Below are 23,186 nucleotides of genomic sequence, written 5' to 3'. Positions count from 1 at the left end.
GTACAAAGGGAATATGTACAGCAAGAACAGTGTTTTTCAAAGTATGGAAGATGATTGCACCAATCTCAAATATTGTAATTTAAACAGCAAGCAGCTGAACTGAGCAGTGGCTTCAGATCGCTAACTTAAAAGAGATTCTGCGGAATGAACAGGCACTAAAATGCTAAACAAGTTTTGCTAATTTAAACACGCACCATTGGGTCATGACCTCAGGGTCAATACAATTACATGTATCAGCAAAGACTGTGGCATCATGCATAAGGCTAGCCATAGATTACTAGATGGTATCCTTGTAAAAAGCAACATGCAAACAACCAATGCACACACAAAACTTTGTAACCAAAAATGGAGTTAAAGGGGGTGGGCGGGAATGCAGGTTACTGTTGTCTTCATTGAAACAACATAATCTAAGTAGTATTTATAAGAATTTGGCACAGTAATGTTGTTGCTTTTCCAAAATAGTGCAGGTTTTATGCCAGCTGTTTACCATGTGGTATGATTGCTAACCTTTTGCCAAAAACTTGAGTATTTAATGCATTCCTTCTATTGAAATGTTACTGTTTCATCTTCATATACAGTGGTACCTCGGGTTAAGTACTTCATTCGTTCCGGAGGTCCGTTCTTAACCTGAAACTGTTCTTAACCTGAAGCACCACTTTAGCTAATGGGGCCTCCTGCTGCTGCCATGCCGGCAGAGCACGATTTCTATTCTCATCCAGAAACAAAGTTCTTAACCTGAGGTACTATTTCGGGGTTAGCGGAGTCTGTAACCTTAAGCGTATGTAACCTGAAGCATATGTAACCTGAGGTACCACTGTAGTCATTATGGTACGCCATAAAGGAAGATGGGAAACTGATTTTTATCCGAATATGTGTCTTAAAGTATTTGAACAGTTTATTATTACTATTATTATTATTATTTATTATTTATTTATTTATTTATTTATTTTTATTAAAGATTTTCTTGTTTTACAGAAGTAAGTGTAATGCCTCGTATTTTTTCCATGTAACATTTTTACAAATCCATTTCATTTGTTGAGCCATTAGGGGGAGAAGGAAAAAAAGGGGGGGAAGGGTGTGTGTTTTTTATACTCTGCATGTGAAACATATTATTGTTTCAACAGCTAGAAAATACTAATACTATGAATAAAAACCTAACTACAGTGGTACCTTGGGTTACATACGCTTCAGGTTACATACGCTTCAGGTTACAGACTCTGCTAACCCAGAAATAGTACCTCAGGTTAAGAACTTGCTTCAGGATGAGAACAGAAATCACACGGCGGCGGCGCGGCGGCGGCAGGAGGCCCCATTAGCTAAAGTGGTACCTCAGGTTAAGAACAGTTTCAGGTTAAGAACAGACCTCCGGAACGAATTAAGTTCTTAACGAGAGGTACCACTGTACTTTTTCAGTGCTTTTCATGGTCCTCTGCTTCATTTTGCTTCTGTTTTCAAAACCTATCCTTCCTATACTTGAGACGCTACACAGATTCATTGTGGCTTATCTGGGTGATCTCCAACCTTATGTTCTGAGTCATCCCTTTGACGCTTTATATGAGCTGGGCAAGGTTCACAAATCAACTTGTCTGTTTTGCTGCTCATGGTGGAAGTATATAGCATTTTGCATGCATGGAGCTCCATTGTGATCTCTGACTGAGGTTGCCAAGTTTTATTTCTTCTTCCTTGAACAGTTCTGCTCTAATAATTAAAACTAGGAATCCTTTGATGTAAGCTTAGACCAGCAGTTGGCTGGGAAGAGAGTGAATGAGAACAACGTAATATTATCCAAAAGCCTGACACCCACTTCCCCCAAAACCACATTTAAAAAGTAACATCTGACCAGAGCCATAATGATTCTGGTCAAAAGAAAGGAAAAGTGATAGAACAGCATTTCCTCTCAAATGCCAGCACTTCTTTTCTTTTACCCATTTTTTCTCTCCAAAGCACTGGTGTTGACCTATAAAGCCTGCAGTGGCCAAACACTAAAGCAGGACCACCAAACTGTGGTGCCAAACCAGTGGTTCACTAGTTTCATTCCGGTAACATATAAAGTTGAAATTCTATGGAATTAAATTGCAATACAATAAAATGCAATGTTGGAAATAAAAGAAGAAATTAAAATGCAGTTAAAAATCATATAACATCTAGCACAATGGCCACATCAGACAGAAGAATATTAGTAAGCGGTCCACTAAGACCTTAAGGAATTTTCAAGTGGTTTATGTGTATGAAGGGGGAAGTTTGGGAACTACTGAGCTAAAGTTTTTGAAGGATTTTGAAGGCTTGCTTATGATGCTCTGCTCTGGACCTCCCCACTTATGAAACCTACGTAGGTAGTTATCAGGGTGACACCCAGTCTATGGAAAAGCCTCCTTGAAGAAAAATGCTTGGCACCTCTTCTGTTTTTATTCTCGGCAAATTGTTTTATTTTGCATGTCAGCTTGAAGGCTGTTTCATACGTGTTAGTTATTTTGATGCTGTCTTGTGGGAAGGCGGTTTATAAATATTTTTAAATAAAGAGAGGATAATATTAGGTGTCTCCAGATAAAATATCTTCTCCCAGCATCATTAGAGCTTTAATGCATAATTAAATAAATTTCAATTAAGTTTATGTAAGAGAGTAGACAAACATAACAGGTTGGATCCAGACTTCAACCCCCCCCCCCAAAAAATCCAAACATTTAAATCAAGTGGACAAGAGAGCCTAAATAAAACTACATTGGTATAATTTTTGAAATTTGATCAAATTGATTTTAAAAAACAACCAAAAAAACCCAGTATGGTCAGGGGAACTGCCTCTTCCACACCCACACAGCTGTGTCTCCCTCAGTAGTGTGGATGGAAAATAGTGGTTTGTAGGTTTGCAAGAAGTTTTGTGAGGTGAATTATTGGAACTATTGCAAAAATGGATAAAGGGAAGGATGGTTAGTTAAGATAATTAAAGGCAATATGAATTTAAGAAATGCATAAGAAGTGGTTAAAACGGTGGATCATCAGAGGTGCTGATGGAAGTAAAAAAAAAAAAAGATTGTATAAGTGGTGAAGTTTTGTGGTATGAATTATAATCTGTATGTTAAAATTAATAAAAATTATTATAAAAAAGGAAAATAGTGGAATGTACATAAGCACACACACAAACAATCTCAAAGCCCTGTAACCCTGTAATTACAATTGTGGGAAAGCAATTGTAATTCTGTATGTAGTTTACAGTGGAAGAGCACTGAATGACAGCTTCTAGTGCTACCCCATCTGGAAGCACATCAGTATTTGGGGGAGGGCAAGAGGAATAAATTATGCTATGTACCTTGAAACAGTTTAGGGATCTGGGGGCTGCATCATATAACAACAAGAAGATAATTGATTGTGCAAGGAATTTTCTTCAGTTGCAGTATTAGACTCTAGGAAAAGAACATGCTTGATTGCCTTATCGGTTTCCACAAGAATTTCTAGCCCTGATTGGTTGTTCTGCCTAAGCAACAAGAATTAGCCACATGACATATCATTGTCCTTCACGGGTTAAGTATTGAGAAGAATTGTTTTTCTGTATGCTTCCATATTAGAGACCGTGAAATCATCTTGAGAACGTGTGATTTGGTCAAGCTTCTACACAGGCTCAGCATTCGGCACAAGATGTGCCTTATAAATAACACTTACATTTTTATTACACATCTTTTAATTTTGGACATTGTCCGACTCCAGTGGCGTTGTATGTGGCTAGACTTTAAGCTGTATTGGAGATTGTGCAGCCTAAGTAGTTAGCACAGAGCTCCTCCTATGGCCTTTCCGGTGCTCTTTGACTCCTACTCCCATGAGCCCCAGCCAACGGTCAGGGATGATGGGATCTGTGGTCCAAGAACACTTGTAGAGCCACAGGCTCCCCACTTAAAGTAGTGCAGATATCTGTTGGCCAGATTGCATGAGGTACTGCATCAGTTAAATAGGGTGTGCTCCTAAATTCCTGTTACTTTCACAGAAACATTGGGCAGTTGTAAAAAACAGAGACACATCTAGATAATTTTGTATACGGAAGAAAAGCAAAGGATTTTCCAGGGAACTAGCAGCACTGACAATTATGGAAATGGGAAACCATGATCTTTTTGCATCACATTTGTCAAAATCCTATTGAGATGTATGAGCTCATCAGATGTTTCATTAGTACTGTACATGGTAAAAGCAATTGCCTGTTGCTGTTGCTGTTGCTGTTGCTCGAGAAAGAAAGAGAATATTGAACAGTGTACGCCAAAATGACCTGGAACTGGAATTGAGCATATTATGCATGTAGCATGGTTAAATTAAATTAGAAAGAGCCATAATGTAATCACTGTGTCCCTAGCTTCCGCAGTGCTGCTAGTACACACTCATCTATCATACTCTTATCAATAATACAGTATGTCAAACTAGATTGGAAAGCAAAAAACAGGCAATAAATGTTTTGGTTGAAATCCACATTTAGAAACAAATTTTTCTGTGCTAAATAATATAAAACTGATCTTAAAAGCTTTGTAAATCATGCCAATTTCCAATTTATATACAATGGTACCTTGGGTTAAGAACTTAATTTGTTCTGGAGGTCCGTTCTTAACCTGAAACTGTTCTTAACCTGAAGCACCACTTTAGCTAATGGGACCTCCCGCTGCTGCCGTGCCGCCAGAGCACAATTTCTGTTCTCATCCTGAAGCAAAGTTCTTAACCCGAGTTACTATTTCTGGGTTAGCGGAGTCTGTAACCTGAAGCGTATGTAACCTGAAGCGTCTGTAACCCAAGGTACCACTGTATTTTAACCTTCTTCTTCTTCTTCTTCAATTTGATTTTATGCAAAGATCTCACTGGGTGGTCTTTGGTAACCTACTTTAAGAATATAGTATCCCCTCAGTTTGTGGACTGTGATATTAATATGGATGAATAACATTGAGCACTTAGGAGAAATGCTATTTATATGTGCACAGAGGCACTTCCTCTCCCTCCCCTCTCTATACCTTCTCCCCCAAATCTGCCCTAGAGAGTTGGAGGAACAATCTAGAACAGATTTGGGAGAACACAGGGAGAGGAAGTCCTCCTATACAGGCAGAAGTCCTTGCACTGATAATAGGTTCGTAGAGATGAAAGGAACCCCAAGGGCTATTTAGTCCAACTCCCTGCAATGGGACAACTTTGTTGGACAGAACTCTGTATTAGGAAAGTTCCATGTAAAGTACTCTTCTTGAACACAAAGCAGAGATACCCAGTGGTTGACTTCTCTGAATAACATTCGCTACAGCTTCGTTCACATGGCAGTTTGTTCTATTTTTCTGACATTTCCCTAGCTGGTAATTTCTGCATTAAAATTGAGGTTTCATATGAGTAAAAACCATTTCTAGAAAACTAATGGAATACAGCACATTTTTAATGCACATTTTCCAGAAAAAAATCCATTTGCAGCCCCTTTAACTCAGAAGATCATGGGAGTAAAGTGATGAGATTTGGGGCAGTATACCAGTATAAAGTTTTTTCCTGCTGTTTTCATGGGGTTAGTGGTGACATTGTCCAGTGATGATATTGTGTCGCAGGAGGATGCAGGTGGTGGTGTGTCTAAACCACTGAGCCTCTTGGGCTTGCCGATCAGAAGGTCGGCGGTTCGAATCCGCAAGACAGGGTGAGCTCCTGTTGCTCTGTCCCAGCTCCTGCCAACCTAGCTGTCTGAAAAGATGCCAGGGCAAGTAGATAAATAAGTACTGCTGCAGTGGGAAGGTAAATGGTGTTTCTGTGCGCTCTGGTTTCCGTCACGGTGTTCTGTTGCACCAGAAGCGGTTTAGAAGCTGGTCACATGACCTGGAAAGCTGTCTGTGGACAAACGCTGGCTCCCTCTGCCTGAAGCAAGATGAGCGCCACAACCCCATAGTCACCTTTGATTGAACCATCCATGGGTTCTTTACCTATTGTGTCACACCATACCCATTAGGGTAAATAAAATTTAGCATAGCCCCAAACCTGAAAGGAACATTAGAAAATTGGATGGAAGCTCTAGCATTATAATCAACAAATCTAACACATCTGAATGTACTCTTAAGTGCAACACTCAACTTTTAATCAATACTTAACGCAATATCTCATTATATCAAAAATGATAATTGGATTACATGCAAATTGAAAGTGTTTTATTTACTTTTATTAATTTATTTGGATGTGTTTTATTTCATCCTAATATTTACACCAGCATTTGTACTTTCAATAGTGTAATCTAGCATTTTAGAGTGTTTACTGGTTCAGTATGTAGGAACATTATGTCAAATCTTGCTCAGTATTATCTACTTTGGCTTGTAGCAGCTTGCAAGGATTTCAAACAGAAGTCTTTCTGACCACGATCTGGAGATGTCTAGGACTGAAACTGACCTTCTAAATGCAGAAATACCACTGTACTATAGTCCTGTTACAGTATAAATACAGAATTATGTTGGGAGAAATCTTTTCAACCATATTGAGGAACGGCTAAGGGAGCTGGGCATGTTTAGCCTGGAGAAGAGGAGGTTAAGGGGTGATATGATAGCCATGTTCAAATATATAAAAGGATGTCACATAGAGGAGGGAGAAAGGTTGTTTTCTGCTGCTCCAGAGAAGCGGACACGGAGCAATGGATCCAAACTACAAGAAAGAAGATTCCACCTAAACATTAGGAAGAACTTCCTGACAGTAAGAGCTGTTCGACAGTGGAATTTGCTGCCAAGGAGTGTGGTGGAGTCTCCTTCTTTGGAGGTCTTTAAGCAGAGGCTTGACAACCATATGTCAGGAGTGCTCTGGTGGTGTTTCCTGCTTGGCAGGGGGTTGGACTCGATGGCCCTTGTGGTCTCTTCCAACTCTATGATTCTATGATTCTATGATTCCATTAGCCAAGCAGTTTGTTAATGTTTAGCAGATCAATAAGAAAATAGTAACATAGTTCAGAAACATGCTAAAAGTTTGAAGTTCGGTATGTGTTTTCTCTAGCAATGCGACCAATAACTCATATGCGTCACAGTTCTTGTGACAGGCTGGTATTTTGGATTATATTTTGAAGGAGATTAAATACTTGTTTTTGTTCTGTTTTTTAAAAAAATTGTGGGGAGGATAACATCTTTCTGACAAGCTTTTCTTCTTCTTTTTAACAGGAAATGTTACTGTAGAAGATTAGTCAGATGCCTCCTCTACTTTCCTTGCATCACATGGTGTGTCATGCAAGGTTAGAAATACTGACCTCATAATTTAAATTAAATAATTAGACAAACACAATGGAAGGCACTTATACTGTCCTCCAGTTGCACAGACCCATTATGGAGCTTTGCTACGTCAGCTTCTATCTCCCAAAGGGGAAAGTCAGAGGGTTCACATACAAGGGCTGTGTAACTCTGGACAAATCCAGTAAACATTATCATCGCTGCTATCGAGTGAGCGAAGGCTCGGAGGCAGTAGGATCGAGAGGGCAGACCTGTGAAAACATTGGAGACATCTTCTTCAAGCAAACAACTACTAAGGATATTCTCACTGAGTTGTATAAACTGAATGCTGAGAAGGAGAGGCTGTTGGCTACTCTCCTTAGTTCAAGCTACATTCTAGGTGTTAAAATGGGGAACCAGGAGGGGAAGCTGCAAGACATTTCTGAAAGCCTGAAATATAGCCATGATGGCAGACAGGGTTTCAAAGATCAACAAGAGTCTCTTTCGGGATCTATGGAGAAGAGGTCCACTCCAAAAAACAAAAAAACCAGGAGATTCAGCAAACGGAGAGAGAGCATTGAGGACTTCATAAACAAGAAAATGAAAAGGAAGACACCTGGCGTTTTGGAGCCAGCAGCATTAAACAGCAAAGCAATGTTGTTGGGAAATGATAAATTTCTTTCTGCCAAATATTCCAGCTCATTTGCATGTTCTCGTCAGGAGAAGGTGGAAGACAGAGACGATTTATCATCAGATGTGAATAAACTAGCAGAAGGATCAAGGAGAGAGTGGTATTTGCTTGAGAACAGCCGGGCTTTGGGGTCTGATACAGATCTCTCTGTTTCTTTCTCTGAGTACGACAATGATGTGTTTGGACACTGTTTTGCACATAGCCATAGTCTGCTAGATGATGTAGAGGACACCCTTAAAGGGATCCAGGAGCAGCAGAGCAGCCCGTCGCGGACCTCTTTCCAGGGAACGTCAACCAATGAATCTGAGGCTTTTGAGAAGACCTCAGCCTCTGAAATGGTGCACGGTTATGAGCGTATTGCAGGAAACTGCAAAAGCAAGCCTCAAGTTGGAGTGGTCTCAAAAGCGGAAGTCTCTGAATGTTACCTGCAAAACGTTGGACGCGCCTCTGTGGAATACTGCGAAGTACCTTACGCCTCAAGTGAGGGGAGCAAAGAATCAGTCAGTTCTGGTTTTGCCACTGTAAAACAGGAGAAAGAACAGAAAGGCTATATTCCACAACATAAAGGAGAACAAGACCATGTTATTGACGACTCATGTAGTCTAGCGGGAGTCGTCAATAAAACCTTACTGAAAGTTACACAGTATGACAGATTAGATGAAACGGCAGAATGGAAGCGATTACAGGCTGTTACAAGAGCAGACAGAAGCCCAGCAGGCTTGGTGTATGAAAAAAGAGCTACGGTACCCCAGGAGGACAAAAAGCATTTGTCTTTACACCTGCCGATAAATCTGAATCCCGATACTTGCCAGGCAAGGACCATCATTAAACAGGAAGATAAAAGGCCACTGTCTCCGTCCTTAGTAGCAATTAGCAATGTTTTTAATAATTCCTATCCACTGTCCAATACATACAAACAGATGTCGCCTCTTCCTTCGCCTTTATCCTCAAGTCTGCCTAGCCCACAGCTACACCACAGAATACTTCCATTGCCCATGCTTGACACTGAAGAAGAGTCTGGCGCTAGTGATGATTGTTCAAGACATTCCACTACAAATTTCTCATTGGGCAAAGATTTTGAAGCACAGTTGCAACTCAGGTTTTCTGAATTTGGACATCCCGGACTTTCTGTGAGACAACCAGGGCTACATCAAGTTGCCAGTGAGGACGACTTTGAAAAAAGCACCCTTCAAGACAAAAACCGTGTTCAACTACAGCACAAACTGCACCCAGGTTAGTCATATTTAAAATATTTTTAAATGCCAAGAACAAGCCAAAAATCATTGGGAATTTCTGTTGTGTAAGTCCTATTGAAATTTATGAGACCTGCAAAGGACAAGCTGTGGAAGCGTATATCTATATAGAAATGCACATAAGGTGTGAACGTTTAGTTGATTTGTTATATTAACCTTGTAAATTTGCTGTTGCTTGTTTTTATTTCCACTAGTGAATTGACCAGTCATGTTTTTACATTTTCATAGTAACCTTTTTTCTTCAAGCCTTCAAATATAGGCAAAATATGCCGAAGACTTTTCTTGATTCTTGTATATTTAACAAACAAATTAACAAAAACACTTGCTTTATCATGTTTCAAATACAATCTGCCATATATCACTTTTTAAAATGCATAATGGAATCACAAAACTAAAATAGTACTGTGTCTGCATAACACGGCACATTCAGTTGTTTTTCTATACTGTTTTTATTTTATTTTTAAAGCTTTCAAACTTTATTTTAAAATGTATATTCTTCTACTTACCTACAAGTGGCAGTTGGAGCAGTTTTCCCCTGAGTTACTTCTGAAAACATTGCAATAATTTTGGTCAAGAGACCTTAATTTTCAGGTTTTGCAACTGTGCATGCTGCATGGAGAAATATATACACATCCATATGATGTTATTTTTCTGAACACACATCTTTAACACCACAGTCCTACGTGTCTACTCAGAAGTAAGTCCAATGGGGCATACTTTTAGATAAGTACGGTATGTATTGGATTGCAGCACTAAGCTGAAACCCTATACATACTTACTTGATAAAAGTTACTTCTGAGTAGACATCTATAGGACCATCCTGTAAGATATGTTTATGGTAATAAAGACAAAATAACAAGTCAAAGTCTTCAATGGAATTCTGCCCAGAATGAACTGATATCTCAAAATCTGGTGCCTAAATTAAATTTAACTATGCATTCTAAATATAGGCTTTGCGGGTGTAGTTAAATGTGTTTTTGCTACAGATTTTTTTTCCAATCTCTTGTTACTATCAGCAAAAGCCGTCCAAATATTGAATGTAGGAGAGCAATAACCTATTTTGTTTAGATGTTTTGCATTCATTGTTGAATAAGGTATGGCAAAATACATTTTTTTCACATGCAAAAGACAGCAATCCTAAAGATATTTAAAATGTCATTCAGTTTATTTGTTAAAATTGTCTTGCATTTTGCATCATCTTTCCTCTGTGAAATGTTAATTCTAAAATTGGTGCTGGCACATACAGAGTTTCCCTTTTAATAATTTAATTAATGTTTTTGAAGTACATTAAGGGTAAAATAGTTCCCAAATTCACAGCAGATAATTTTCCTATTTACAAAACAGGGATATATATGAACTAAAAAAATGTGTTTCAAAGAATTTAATGCAGTTCCACGGCTGAAAAGCCTTCTGTAGTTTTAACTGGAGTCACAAGGCAAGTCTAGTGAGTCAGATGCTTGTATTCTGATGAATGAACTTTCCTGAATAATTACTGTCACTTTCATTGCTGCAGACAAGTCCCAGGACTGCTTAAAATCAATATAGCAATCAGAAATTGGAAAGATCGCACAGAAATACCGTAGATGCTAGGATAATGGCAGTAACAATTTGGGATGTTGCTATATCTTCTCATTTTCTTTTCCAGTGAAGCCCTCCTTAACAGAAATGAGTTGGCATGTTAATTACACTTTGAATTGAAAGTACCGGTATCTCTCTGATCAGTGTACGTGATAATGTTTTACTGCTAGATATCTTCAGTAATAGCTGGAATGCCAGGCATGCAAGTTCTGTTTAAATCAGTGCGGGGCTTACCTCTCAGTAAACTTGGTTCGAATTGGGTTGTGGGCTATTGTTGTGCTCAACCTCCCTATCTAAGCACTGTGTTCTTTTAAGGTAAGCTACTCAGGTGTGCACAGTGAAGGAAGAAGGGGCAGATATTGTTTCCTTAGATCCTAGTGTAGTGCTATACCCCAGGTAGACTATTCATAGTAGTCCTTTTGACCTAGTCTGAGTCTTTCTCTTGGCAACTGCAAAATAGGCCTTCCAAAAGCATCATAATCTTGCTCCAGATATTTGTTTGCTGTATTTTTACCATGCTTTTCTATAAACTATAACCATAGTGACTTATAAAACAGGGGTGGGGAACTTCAAGTGTGGCCCTCCAGGGCTTTCTATCTGGCCCTTTGAGAGTCTGCTCAGTGCACACCCCCACCCCCACTCTAAGCCGTATATCCTCATCTCACACCATGTCCCCCCCATTGAGTGCTTTTGCCTGGTTGTTGCATATCCTTGAACTGTGATAATAACTCTTCCTTCACTGGATAGAGAAATGTGTGTGAGAGTGTGTAGAACCTTCTGACCTGGAACACTGCCTACATTGTTGTTGTTTGTTGTTGTTGTTTAGTCGTTTAGTCATGTCCGACTCTTCGTGACCCCATGGACCAGAGCACGCCAGGCACTCCTGTCTTCCACTGCCTCCCGCAGTTTGGTCAAACTCATGCTGGTAGCTTCAAGAACACTGTCCAACCATCTTGTCCTCTGTCGTCCCCTTCTCCTTGTGCCCTCAATCGTTCCCAAACAACCTACTTTACAAAGCTAAAAATAACACTCATTGTTCCGTCCATTTTTTCCTCTGGCCTTCAACCACTACTGACATGTGCCCCCGGAAGGTTGCTCATGAGAAAATGTGGCCTTCGGGCTGACAAAAGGTTCCCCACACCTCTAACAAAACCATAAAGAATCGTTTAAAAACATGGTAGAATTTAAGTGGCAACAGTCGTAGGATGATGTCATACCCTCCAACATGATGCAGCCCAAATCTGGGATACCATCTTCCGGGTTCGAAATCCTGCATGAGTCATGTGACCCACTTGAGATTGCGGACCCAGAAAAAGCACTTTTGGGGGGCCAGAACTCAGCCCGAAATTGTATGATCGCAAGGCACCCCAAAAGGCTGCTGTGCTCTCACAGGAAAAAACAGGATGTCCTGGCTTTTCTAGGGCAGTTGATGGGTATCAAATGTTGCTACCTGTCAGCCAGTCTTGTTGCAGCATGTCTTCCTGCTCCCCTCCCAATCTGCCTGATGCCCCATCCCAGCGGTAGCCAACCTTGTGCTCTCCAGAAGTCTCATCATTCCTGACCACTGGCCATATTGGCTGGGGCTTTCGGGAGTTGGCTGCTCTTCCCTATCTAGTTTCTTGCATAACTAACTGCCTGCTATTGTACAACCGTTTGCTCATTCTAGCATGCATGCACAACGCACCCTTTGGACAGACCTTTTGGCTCAGAATCTGTTCTGCATTTCCCCCTGCCCCTGGACTGACCTTCTTTGTCATTTCCCACCCCCACCCCTGCTGTTTGTGCTCCATCCTGCCAAGATTGGCACATTGACTTCCCATGCGCTTGGCTGCCTATGGCCCAGTCCTGATGGCTGTGTACAGAAGAACAAAGTCTGGCCTGTAGAATAGCCATTGCTTTTTACAGTCTTCGCAAAAGACAGGAAATTATTTCTGCAGGAAGCATCGATATTTCAGTGATCAAAGTTGTATTTGAGAAAGTTGTACTTGAGGGGAAAAATATCGCTCAAGGCTATATTCCATTGCTACACTACCTGAGTCCAGCAAAGACTCTAGGCACCTCTCCCACCGCAACTAGTTGCTGGAACAAGAAATTGGATCTTTGATCTAAAAAGAAACAAGCAAGCTTAATAAGAGGAATTCAGTCGGAAAGTCTTGTGATGTGCCCTTAAGTAAAAAAAAAAACCAGTTTACAAAACAGAGGAACCTTTTACAGGCCCTCTGAAAAAAAAGACAGCTGATCTTATTATGTTGATGTGTTCTCATTGTGATACTGTGAAAAAGCGTCTCCGGTTATAGTTTTTGAACAAGACACTCTTAAGCAACATTGGTAGTGTTGTTTCTTTGTAAATGTGGCTTCCTCCTCAAAGCCAATCACTGAAGGGTAGCAAAGTGAATTAAACTGGAATGAAAACCCGGACGCAGCTTAATGTTTCATGGTTGTCATAGATGAACAATTCAGTATTCTGTGGGACAAAAGAGCAGTACCAATTTCCTGTTTGTACTACCATGATACAGTGTTAAAAAGGGTTTTGTTTTTTTTAAAAAAAAAACCTCCCTTATCAATACATGAAGGGGTTTCTAAGAAAGCTTGCAGGTCCTAAATGTGTAGTAAAGGGAGATAAACGTTTTATATAAATAATAATAATAATATTGCAGACAGAATTCAGAATTGGCATCTGAATAATAATTCCCCCACCCCCAATCTGACATGTTCTAAAATGATGTACATTAGCTGAGCCTATTCAGAAAGTACTCAGTCAGCTGGGCGGGGTACAAATAATTGACGATGATGTTGTGAGAATTATAAGGTCTAAGATATAAAATAAATGTTCATAAATGTACCAGGCAAAAACATACATTTCAAAGTGTTGGTGCTGACCTGTAAAGCCCTATACAGCCTTGGTCCTGTATACCTGAAGGAGCGTCTCCACCCCCATCATCCAGCCCAGACACTGAGGTCCAGCACCGAGGGCCTTCTGGCTGTTCCCTCGCTGCAAGAACTGAGGTTACAGGGAACCAGGTGGAAGGCTTTCTCAGTAGTGGCTCCTCCCCTGTGGAACGCCCTCCCAGCAGATGTCAAGGCAATAAACAACTATTTTACTTTTAAAAGACAACCGTTTAGGGAAGTTTTTAATGTTTGATGAGGTATTGTTTTTAATATTCGGTTGAAAGCCGCCCAGATTGGCTGGGGAAACTCAGCCAGATGGGTGGGGTATAAATAATATTTTTTTATTATTATATGGGCCACATGTATGAAGCAGTGCAGGAGGGCAGTCCTGAAGCCATTGTGGCTCTCCCAAATTGACCTCAAATGTTTCTCTGCAAGGAGGAAGGAAATGGGAAAGCCTCCCCATGATCTCTTTGCTCATAAATCGTGTCTTAAGGGCATATCTGTGTATGAATAGGGTGAGCCTGTGACCTGGATTCAGGAACTGAGTATTTACCATCACACAAGACTCGCCAGGATGCCCAGGTAAAAGCAATCAGTGACCATTATCAGGTATCCTGCCAGACAAGATTCTGCTGTAGACCACCCCTTCTGTGATGTATGTATGATGTATTGGGGGGGTAGTCTTGAGCTACAGGGTGGCAATTTCAAAAGTCTATATAAGGGCTTGCACACCATTGTTCTGGGTTCCTCCTCCCTCCTGCGTGGGGGCAGTGTGTGTGAGCAGCCTGCTGCAACAGTTTAATAAAGATCAGGCTTACTAGCTGCTTTGCTTCTCAATATTCTCTGGTTGGTCTCTGTTATTTTCTCCTACCGATAGCAAACCTACATAAGGACTCTATATGGGCTCTTGGGTACCCCATAAGGGAAAAGGAGCAGTTTTTTCTTCTAACAATGCTGATGTTGATGCTAGGATCAAGCCATGGTTCAATGATAATCTGAACCAGAGTTAAATGGCTGGTGAATTCTTCTTAACTAGGGTACCCTCTAGTTACCTCTAGGGTACATGGGGGGGGGGTGTGCATCAGGGAGAAGGATTTGCCCAAAATTGCCTTTCATCAGCAGAGTGACATCCATTAGGTTCTACCCATATTCATGAAACTGGCAAAGGATTACATCCATTCAAAATATTTGCACTGAGGTATCAGAGAAGCTACTTTATAACCACTAAAGTGTTATATGTATGCCTAATAATAATATACTGGTTTTAACTGGCTTTACTTTGAATAATAAGATGTGAGAATTACACTGAAAAGTAATTTAAATCCGTGAGCTAAAGCCACTAAATCTAGTTAACTTTTGAACTTAAGGAGTCAATAGACTGTGTAAGGATTTTCTGGAAAATGACTTTAAATGTCTTTGTTCTTTTGTGGCACTTCTCTCCTTATCCTCAAGAGAAAGTGTGATGAAGTGCAACTAATTAGACACTTTTGATGGAAGCAAAATATATAGTTCAGAATATTAAGTTACTTTTGACATCACCTAAGAAAAAATAAGTGACTATAAGTCAATGTTTAACCAAGGGGAGAGAAAATCGATTTTAATAGAGACCGAGCGATTTGCATGGTTCTCACATTGCTTTGAATGTATAGAGAGAAAATAGGTAAAGCAGCCTTCAATATTTTGATAACCTGTATGAATATCATATTGTTTTCAGTGTTCCTGTAAGTGATGCTAGGGTACTAATTTTGTTCATCCATTGGAATTTACTATTAAAGACATGCATAAGAGAATCATGGGATTCTGGTGAGCTTTTAACATTAAACTTGTGTTTTATCTTTAGTACAAAAGCCGAGATGACAGAAGTTGTCTCTCTGGTGTTAATAGGTATCTTGCTTGAATCTTGGTACTTTGTGTCAGGGACAGATTATCTTACGGAATGAACACTTGATCTGGTAATGATCTTTATTTCTTGTTAGCGCATGAACTTTCAAATGTGACAGTTATGCCTCCCTGAGTAATGTAGTATAATTGCACTGCACAGCAGTCAAAATGAACCAAATGACAAAAATATTTAAAGAGATCTGAGCTGGCTGCTTTTTAAGGTCAAGTTGGGGTCTAGAGTGTTGTTTAGCTATGCCAGAATTTACTATTGCCAGTTAAAAAAAGAAGCAGAGAGTTACACAATACTTTCTTCTCCTAAATGGCTCCCTTCTCCTCCTCCTTAAAGGATGGATAAAAGTGAAATGCTGTGATTCTTCTTGGCAGAAAACACCCACTGAAAGCTCCAGGGCCAAGCACATTTCCTGGGGTGGGGTGCTCTCTGACCCCAGAGTGTGATTCCTGCAACTGTCAAAACTAAAATGTGTGTGAATCAGCTCTAATACAAAAGTACTTACCGTATGCAGGTATCCATTTTTGGGTCCAATTACATGGACTACAAAATTATATATATATATATATATATATATATATATATATATATATATATATATATATATTATTAGTTTTTTTAACATATCATTTTCAACAGTAATTAAACATACTTTTACCTCTTATTCAAATTTTTGACTTCCATCAATCCTGTCTGAAAATTTTCCAATCTAATTTCTCAGTATGCATTTCTTATCTTCCCTATTACATTTCAAACTCATAACCAATATCTCTCTCTTTTTCTACTTTGTAACACTTCGTATATTTCTCCTTACAAAACTTATTGTAGTCCTACTATTTTAATTTGTTGATTACAGTTGCTCTTCAAATAATTCATATACTTCTTCCAATCATCTGTAAATCTCTGGTCCCGCAGGTTTCGAATCCTTCCTGTCATTTTGTCCAATTCTGCATACTCCATTAATTTCGTCTGCCATTTCGTCAGAATTTCTGAACTACAAAATTATTTTACACCTGTAGTGGAGGGAAAGTGCAGCTCCAGGACTTTTTGCAGAGCAGAAGCAGTGATAAAATCTGCCAGAGTGCCAGGATAACCTTCCTTGTTCAGGCAAGAGAATAAAATGATAATGGCGTTTCTCTGACTTTTGTTTGTGACAGATTGGCACAGAGGAAGAAGTCAGAGAAGGAAGAAAAAATATAATGGCGCAGTGGTTGGTTGCGTCTTTCCTTTTTTTTTCTTTGATGGGATTAATACCTCATACTAGCAACTTTAAGCGGCAACTTCTTTGCAATATCATTTGCATTTCAAATTCAAAGATTATATTTCAACAGGCTAAAAGTATTTGTTGAAAGCTTGGTATGTTTTACAAGTCGAACCTATGCAGTCAGAAGTCAGCATATTGTTGCAGTCATAAGGGCTAAAAACTCAGCTTTTAAAAAAAAAGAGGCTGTGAATTCCTACTTTGTAGCTTATTCTGTGGTTTTCCTAATAGAATCACTGCATGCATTCAGCTCTGCCTGTGATCACTGACCTAGAGTGGGAGCTTAAAATGCCAACTTTTCTGCAACAATTGAGATGGCCATGTGAATATATGAAATGTAAGGTGCTTAAGTTTGAATCCTAGATGCCAGGCTTCTCTGTTCTGCTTCTACCTGTGATGCAGGTTTGGTTTGGTTTTGTTCAGGTGCAGTTGCCTTATATAGGTGCAGTAATAATACCTATAAAGATGCAGCTACGCTTCCCCCCACAAATAAATTCCTATAAAGGGAGAAACATCAAAAAAAGGTCTATGTGTTCAGAGAATTGTTCAAGACTCTTGAGGGCAGAGAATAATTTTCTTGGCAGGAAGCCATGGTTACCTTGCCAGTTAATCCATCTGGAAATTGTTAGCCTTCTGATCTTCTCCAAAAGCTGGAACTGTCTCCCACACTTTGTAATTAGCAATGTGTGTTGCTCTTTATTTTTCCAGCTTCTACTTTTTTCTTTTTTTAATGGAAAAATTGGCCACAAGTAGGTGGTGTTATAACATTTTTGAGATTGTAATATGTTTTATTTGGTAAATATTTTTAATATGTTTAGAGTTGGAATAGCCTTAGGTTACTGTACTCATTTGTTAAAGGCAACAAACGTATGTTACTTGCAGCACAACAGAAAACCAGCAGCTGATTGGATAAGCAAGGAAGGAACACAGGAAGCTGCCTTATATGAAGTCAGACCATTGGTTCATCCGGCTCAGTTCTGTTTGCACAGGGAGCATGCGAAGACAAGCTCTGGCAGATTGAGCAGACTAGACCATGGGTAGGCAAACTAAGGCCCAGGGGCTGGATCTGGCCCAATTGCCTTCTATATCCGGCCCACAGACGGACCGGCAATCAGTGTGTTTTTACATGAGTAGAATGTGTGCTTTTATCTAAAATGCATCTCTGGGTTATTTGTGGGGCATAGGAATTCGTCCCCCCCAAAAAAAATATAGTCCAGCCCCCCACAAGGTCTGAGGAACAGTGGACCCGCCCCCTGCTGAAAAAGTTTGCTGACCCCTGGACTAGACCAGTAGTGGGCCAGGGGTCAAGAAGGCAGTTTCAGCATGTGTTGTAGAGGGATGTGAGGGGCAGATGGGGCCTGTCAAGCTTGGAAAGTAACCCTTCTAGAAGAAGGAAAAATCTGATCCTAAACCTCTGCTGCCTTGCGGGATATCTTTGGGGGAAGAAAAGGCTAAGGAGTAAGCCCTACACAAATCCAGAGTGGAGTTCCTAAGATGGTTAAATGGTGCCTTGTGAGCCGGTGTGGTGTAGTGGTTAAGAGCGGTAGACTTGTAATCTGGGGAACCGGGTTCGCGTCTCCGCTCCTCCACATGCAGCTGCTGGGTGACCTTGGGCCAGTCACACTTCTTTGAAGTCTCTCAGCCCCACTCACCTCACAGAGTGTTTGTTGTGGGGGAGGAAGGGAAAGGAGAATGTTAGGCGCTTTGAGACTCCTTCGGGTAGTGATAAAGCGGGATATCAAATCCAAACTACTCCTCCTCGCATCTCTTGCGGCCAAGCTGGTGCCAAATGTATTTCTCTGCTTTCCTTTGGACCACATCAGCTAGGACAAAAGGGTTTTTTTGTTTTGTGGGCAGCCCTGGACCTCCATACACACCGCACAGGCTTGTGCCCCAGTGAGGTCACCTCATTGCCGCTAATGCAGCAGTTTGACTTCACCCCCGGAAGTGAACTCCATTGTCTCTTGAGACAGATGGATGCCAACATGCAGAAACATAGATCAGGATCCATTTTGGTTTCTCTCAGTTTCTCATTATTCTGCATTTAAATTCTCCCCATTTCCACATAAGCTTGTGATTTAAAAAAAACAAAAACAAAACTCTATAAATAAAATTTCTACAACTTTGCTTATTACACCCATTCTTGTAGAAAGTCATCACCCAAAATAAATCCATAATGCTTAATACTTTCGGTATTATTGGATCCTGGGACAATGTACTAGAGCTTTACCTGACTTTATTAGGCTGTCACGGAGGACTGGATAGCTATTTTAATATATGTACCTATTTGAGACCAAAGGTTAGGAAACAATAGCTATAAAGGTTTGGGTGTTGGCTTGGCTTGGGATTTTAAGGCCGCTGTGTTGCAGCAGTGATTCAGTATCCAGTCCAAAATTAGAGCACAGCGAAAGCAGTGTGCAGGTGTGGACAGCCTTAATAATAATAATACTTTATTTTAATCAAGTTAGTTAGACCCCTTTGAAGAGAGATGAGCTCTTTTTCGAACTGTTTTCTTTCAAAAGAAGGAGGACAGCTGAAAGCGTGTTTACAGTGGAGAAAGAATCGTTCCAGTTTGCGAAGGAAAGACATGTGTTTCTGTGGCATCATAAAGAATTCGGGATTCCACAAAGGTAACCTTATGCTAGTATGTAAGCAGAGCTTGCTGGAGGTAATTGAAAGAGCTGGCTTGCTAACCTTTAGATGCAACAAGTGCTCCGATTTCTAGTGCATCAAATAGTGAGACCGAAGAGGTATCTATAGAAGCAGGTCAGGTTGTGGGGAATGTTGGTAATCCAGATTATGGTCTTTTATAAACTGGTGGTGTTTAAGCAGAGTGAGCTTTATATCTTGACTGCTTTGAGGTTGCTGTTCACCCATCATACTGTGCTCTCAAGCTCTTTCCACCCTGGAGGTTTTGGTGGAGAGTTACCGTAATCTCCCCATAGCTAGTGGTGAACTGCTGCAGTTCAGGAAAAGGGGCTTGCGAAGATACAGCACCTCTGCTACTTCCTTTAGCAAAATAGTTTCCCGGGTTCAGGAACAAGGGAAGGATAAAGATGTACGTTGGGAACAAGGGCGGAGGGTGGGGAGGATTAAATCAACCTGAGAGGTTGAAAAGGTAATTAAAAGCTGTCATGGGGGAGAAACGGGCCTTCTCTGAATCACGCTGGGCAGGTGCAGAGGCGCTTGTGGGTTCGAGCCCCACTGGCTTCCTCAACCTCGGCCCTTCAGATGTTTTTGGCCTACAACTCCCATGATCCCTAGCTAGCAGGACCAGTGGTCAGGGATGCTGGGAATTGTAGTCTCAAAACACCTGGAGGGCCGAGGTTGAGGAAGCCTGGGGTAGAAGATTCCTGTATTTCAGGGGGTTGGACTAGATGACCCTCATGGCCCCTTCCAACTCTACAGTTCTGTGATTCTATGATTCTATGATGCAGATCTTCACTTTACACATTCTTCTCTTCTGATGGGAGGGTGGCATTTTGTGGTTCGCCTTGGGTACCAAAATGTCTTGGCCTGGCCCTGATCAGAAAGAATCTACTGGCACAATGAATTTTCTGAAACAGATATTCAGCTGTACAATATGTATTAAAGCATTCTGCAATGAGGGCAAATTAAGGGCAGATCTTCACTGATCTATCCTGGGACTTTTTGGAAATTTAAAGTGTAGCAAACTGGATAAAAGTGCAATGGAAAGGAAGGAATTCTAAAATTAGCTATATAACCTTCCTTTTAATTTGGGGAAGTGTATCTGGATGTGAGCATATTTCAGAGGATAGCTTGTTTTCGTACCGTAGCTTATTTTCAGGTAAGCTGCCTGCTGTTTAAATATTGCATTGAGTTAGCCTGTATATTTGCACAGTCATTACACGATACACGTTTGTTTTACTGATGCTTCATTACTGGCTTTGTTTTTCGTAAGGAGCTCCTAGGTGAACCTCTGTAGCTGGTACAGGTGAAACAGGTTTTGCATGGGCTTTTTGTTTTAAATCAGGAAAGATTTTTTTAAAAAAGCTGTATTGATTCAAAGGCTTCAATTTCATTCTTATTAACAAATGGAATGCTAATTTCCAGGTCAAGACCCATTATGGCTTTAGCCCAGCCTTTGCCAAGCTGGTTCTCTTCAGATGTGTTGGATGCTTAACTCCAGCCAATGGTCAAGTATTCTGGGAGTTGTCATAACATTTGGAGACCACCAGGTTGGCCATCATTTATTTGTGTGTTTAAATTTATGTCCTGCTTGATTATAGGAAAAAACCCTCAAAGGGGTTTACAAAAAAAGATAAAACAATAAAATTATCATTGGAAGATTTACAGCCACAATTAAAAATAAATAGAAAGTTAAAACCACAATGGAATAGGCTAAAACAAATTAAAAGTCATACAGACTTTCTAAATATCTGGGTAGGCTTGTATAGATAAAAGTGTATTCAGCAGGTACACACAAAAATTACAGTGTCATTGCTGCCACACTAAACAATCAAGTATTACGTGACACCTGTAAAAGTGCTGATTCTGCTGATCAAAGCGGTCGAGTGGACACATATGAGGTCAGGCGATCTCATAGGTGAATTGGTACCAAGTTGTTAAGGGCTTTTTATATTAACAGTAACACTTTGATAGTGGCAGTAGCACCATACCCTCCAGCAGATGCCATCTTCTGGGATGCCATCTTCCTGTTTTTTCTTGCAGAAGGATAGTGGCCATTTCACACTAAAATCCAACCCCCCCCAAAAAAAGCACTTTTGGGGGCATAGTGCCCAAAAACATATTTTGGGGTGCCACATGAGATCATGCCCTCCCAAAGAGCTTTTTCAGTTGAGGAAACACAACATGAAATCACGAGAGATCATGGCACCCAAAATGGCCGCCATCCTCTCAAGAAAAAAACCAGGATGCCTCAGTTTTTCCAGGACACTCCCTGGATCCAGAGATGTATGAGAACTACCAACCGTGTGCCAAATTTACTTTATGTGCCAATATTTTCAACAGTGGTAGCTGGTTAGCTTCAGACATTCTTGGAAGAAACAGATTTTCTAGACCCATTCCAGTCAGGTTTCAGGCCAGGGTTTGGCCAGCCTAGGCCCCTTGATGGTTGGAGTGCTCTGGGGGAAAGAAAGTACAACTCTGTTAATCCTCCTGGATAACTTAGTGGCGTGATACTACTGACCAAGGTCACCCAGTGAGTTGCTCAGCTGAGCAAAGATCTCATTTTCTCAAAAGCAATGCAGACCCTCTGTACTGCATAGGTTCAGTTAAGAATACAAGATTTGATAGAAATGGAATCATTAACATCACTGCTGGTCATACAAATATAAATAATGTAGTTCAAATGCCACACAGATGAGATGGGAAGGGGGAGTCAAGAATAAGACGCCTGAGAAGCCTCTACTGCAGAGGTTGCCAACATTTTAAGGTCCTTTGGATTTCTGAGTGAGCGCTACCTTACAGTCACTGGTCACTTCTCTCCCTCCTCTTCCCAGATCAAGTGCCACCTTCCCACAAAGACACAAAACTACAGAAATTCTTCTAACCTTCTCCTTCAGCTGTATGTGCTTTTCAAGGAAGCAAAAAGGAATGCCACCTTCTGACCAAGGAGGTAGTCAGTGCTGGGGCTGGTGACTCAGAGGCTTTATGGCAACAGGGGAGAACTTTGAGGGTGCTGGTGCTGCACCCATGGGTGCCACATATGCAAACCTTGCTTCTCCTGAGACTGGGAAAGTGTAGCCCACAGAGGCAGGATGGAGCTGGTGAAAGGAAAACTGAGAGAGAGGAAAAAGCAAGGGGAAGAACGTGTCAAGGAGGGCAGACCGGATAATTGGTAGCATTTGTGGTAGAGACAGATTGTCCCCGCATTGTCAGAAGGCAAGCCTGTAAGTTTGGCCAGGAAAAAATGATTGGATACCTTCATAAAAGTAATTTTAATGGATGAAATAATCTGTTTTTTATTTTTTTAAAGCTCCACAATTTTGTCTTCTTAAATTTTATCCATACTAAAAATAGTTGGAAAATATTATGCAACTTTGTTGACACATGCCCAGACCAAAACCAATGGAAAATCAATTTAGCCCGGTGAGTAAAAGTATGGAAAATCTGTGCAACAAAACATCATAAATTAGAATGAAAATTTGAACTACATCCAGATTTAACAATGTTATTCTTTAGTTTCTCTTATCTGGTACTTATGATGAAGCATTTGTAGAATTAAATAAAGGAGTGAATATCAGCATCTTATTGCTGACTCTGTTTTTAGAGGTTTTCAAAACTTACCTGGCAAGGGGCTTAAAAGTAATCCCTTTTAGATCCCTTTTGATTTCTATACAAAAGAGTTGGGCTGCAATCCTGTGTACACAGTTACCAAAGAGCAACCCCCATCAAACATACTTGGGCTTTCTTCTGAGTAGAAATTAACAGGGTTTTTTTCTTCACAACACCTGCTAAACTCTTATTTAAA

The 23,186-nt window shown here is 40.4% G+C and overlaps 1 protein-coding gene across 1 annotated transcript in view; it reads left to right on the top strand.

Annotated features, from left to right (window-relative positions):
- LOC128410551 (formin-1-like) overlaps positions 1-23,186 on the top strand; it is a 40,315-nt gene that overhangs the window by 8,764 nt on the left and 8,365 nt on the right. Inside the window, exon 2 of the mRNA XM_053381949.1 lies at positions 7,122-9,090. Coding sequence (XP_053237924.1) covers positions 7,242-9,090 — 1,849 coding nt within the window. The 5' untranslated portion in view covers positions 7,122-7,241. The remainder of the gene's footprint in view (positions 1-7,121; positions 9,091-23,186) is intronic.

Source organism: Podarcis raffonei, chromosome 1, assembly GCF_027172205.1.
Source record: "Podarcis raffonei isolate rPodRaf1 chromosome 1, rPodRaf1.pri, whole genome shotgun sequence".
Taxonomy (NCBI): domain Eukaryota; kingdom Metazoa; phylum Chordata; class Lepidosauria; order Squamata; family Lacertidae; genus Podarcis; species Podarcis raffonei.
Note: the sequence above shows the minus strand (reverse complement) of the source record. Positions and strands in the feature narration are given on the sequence as shown.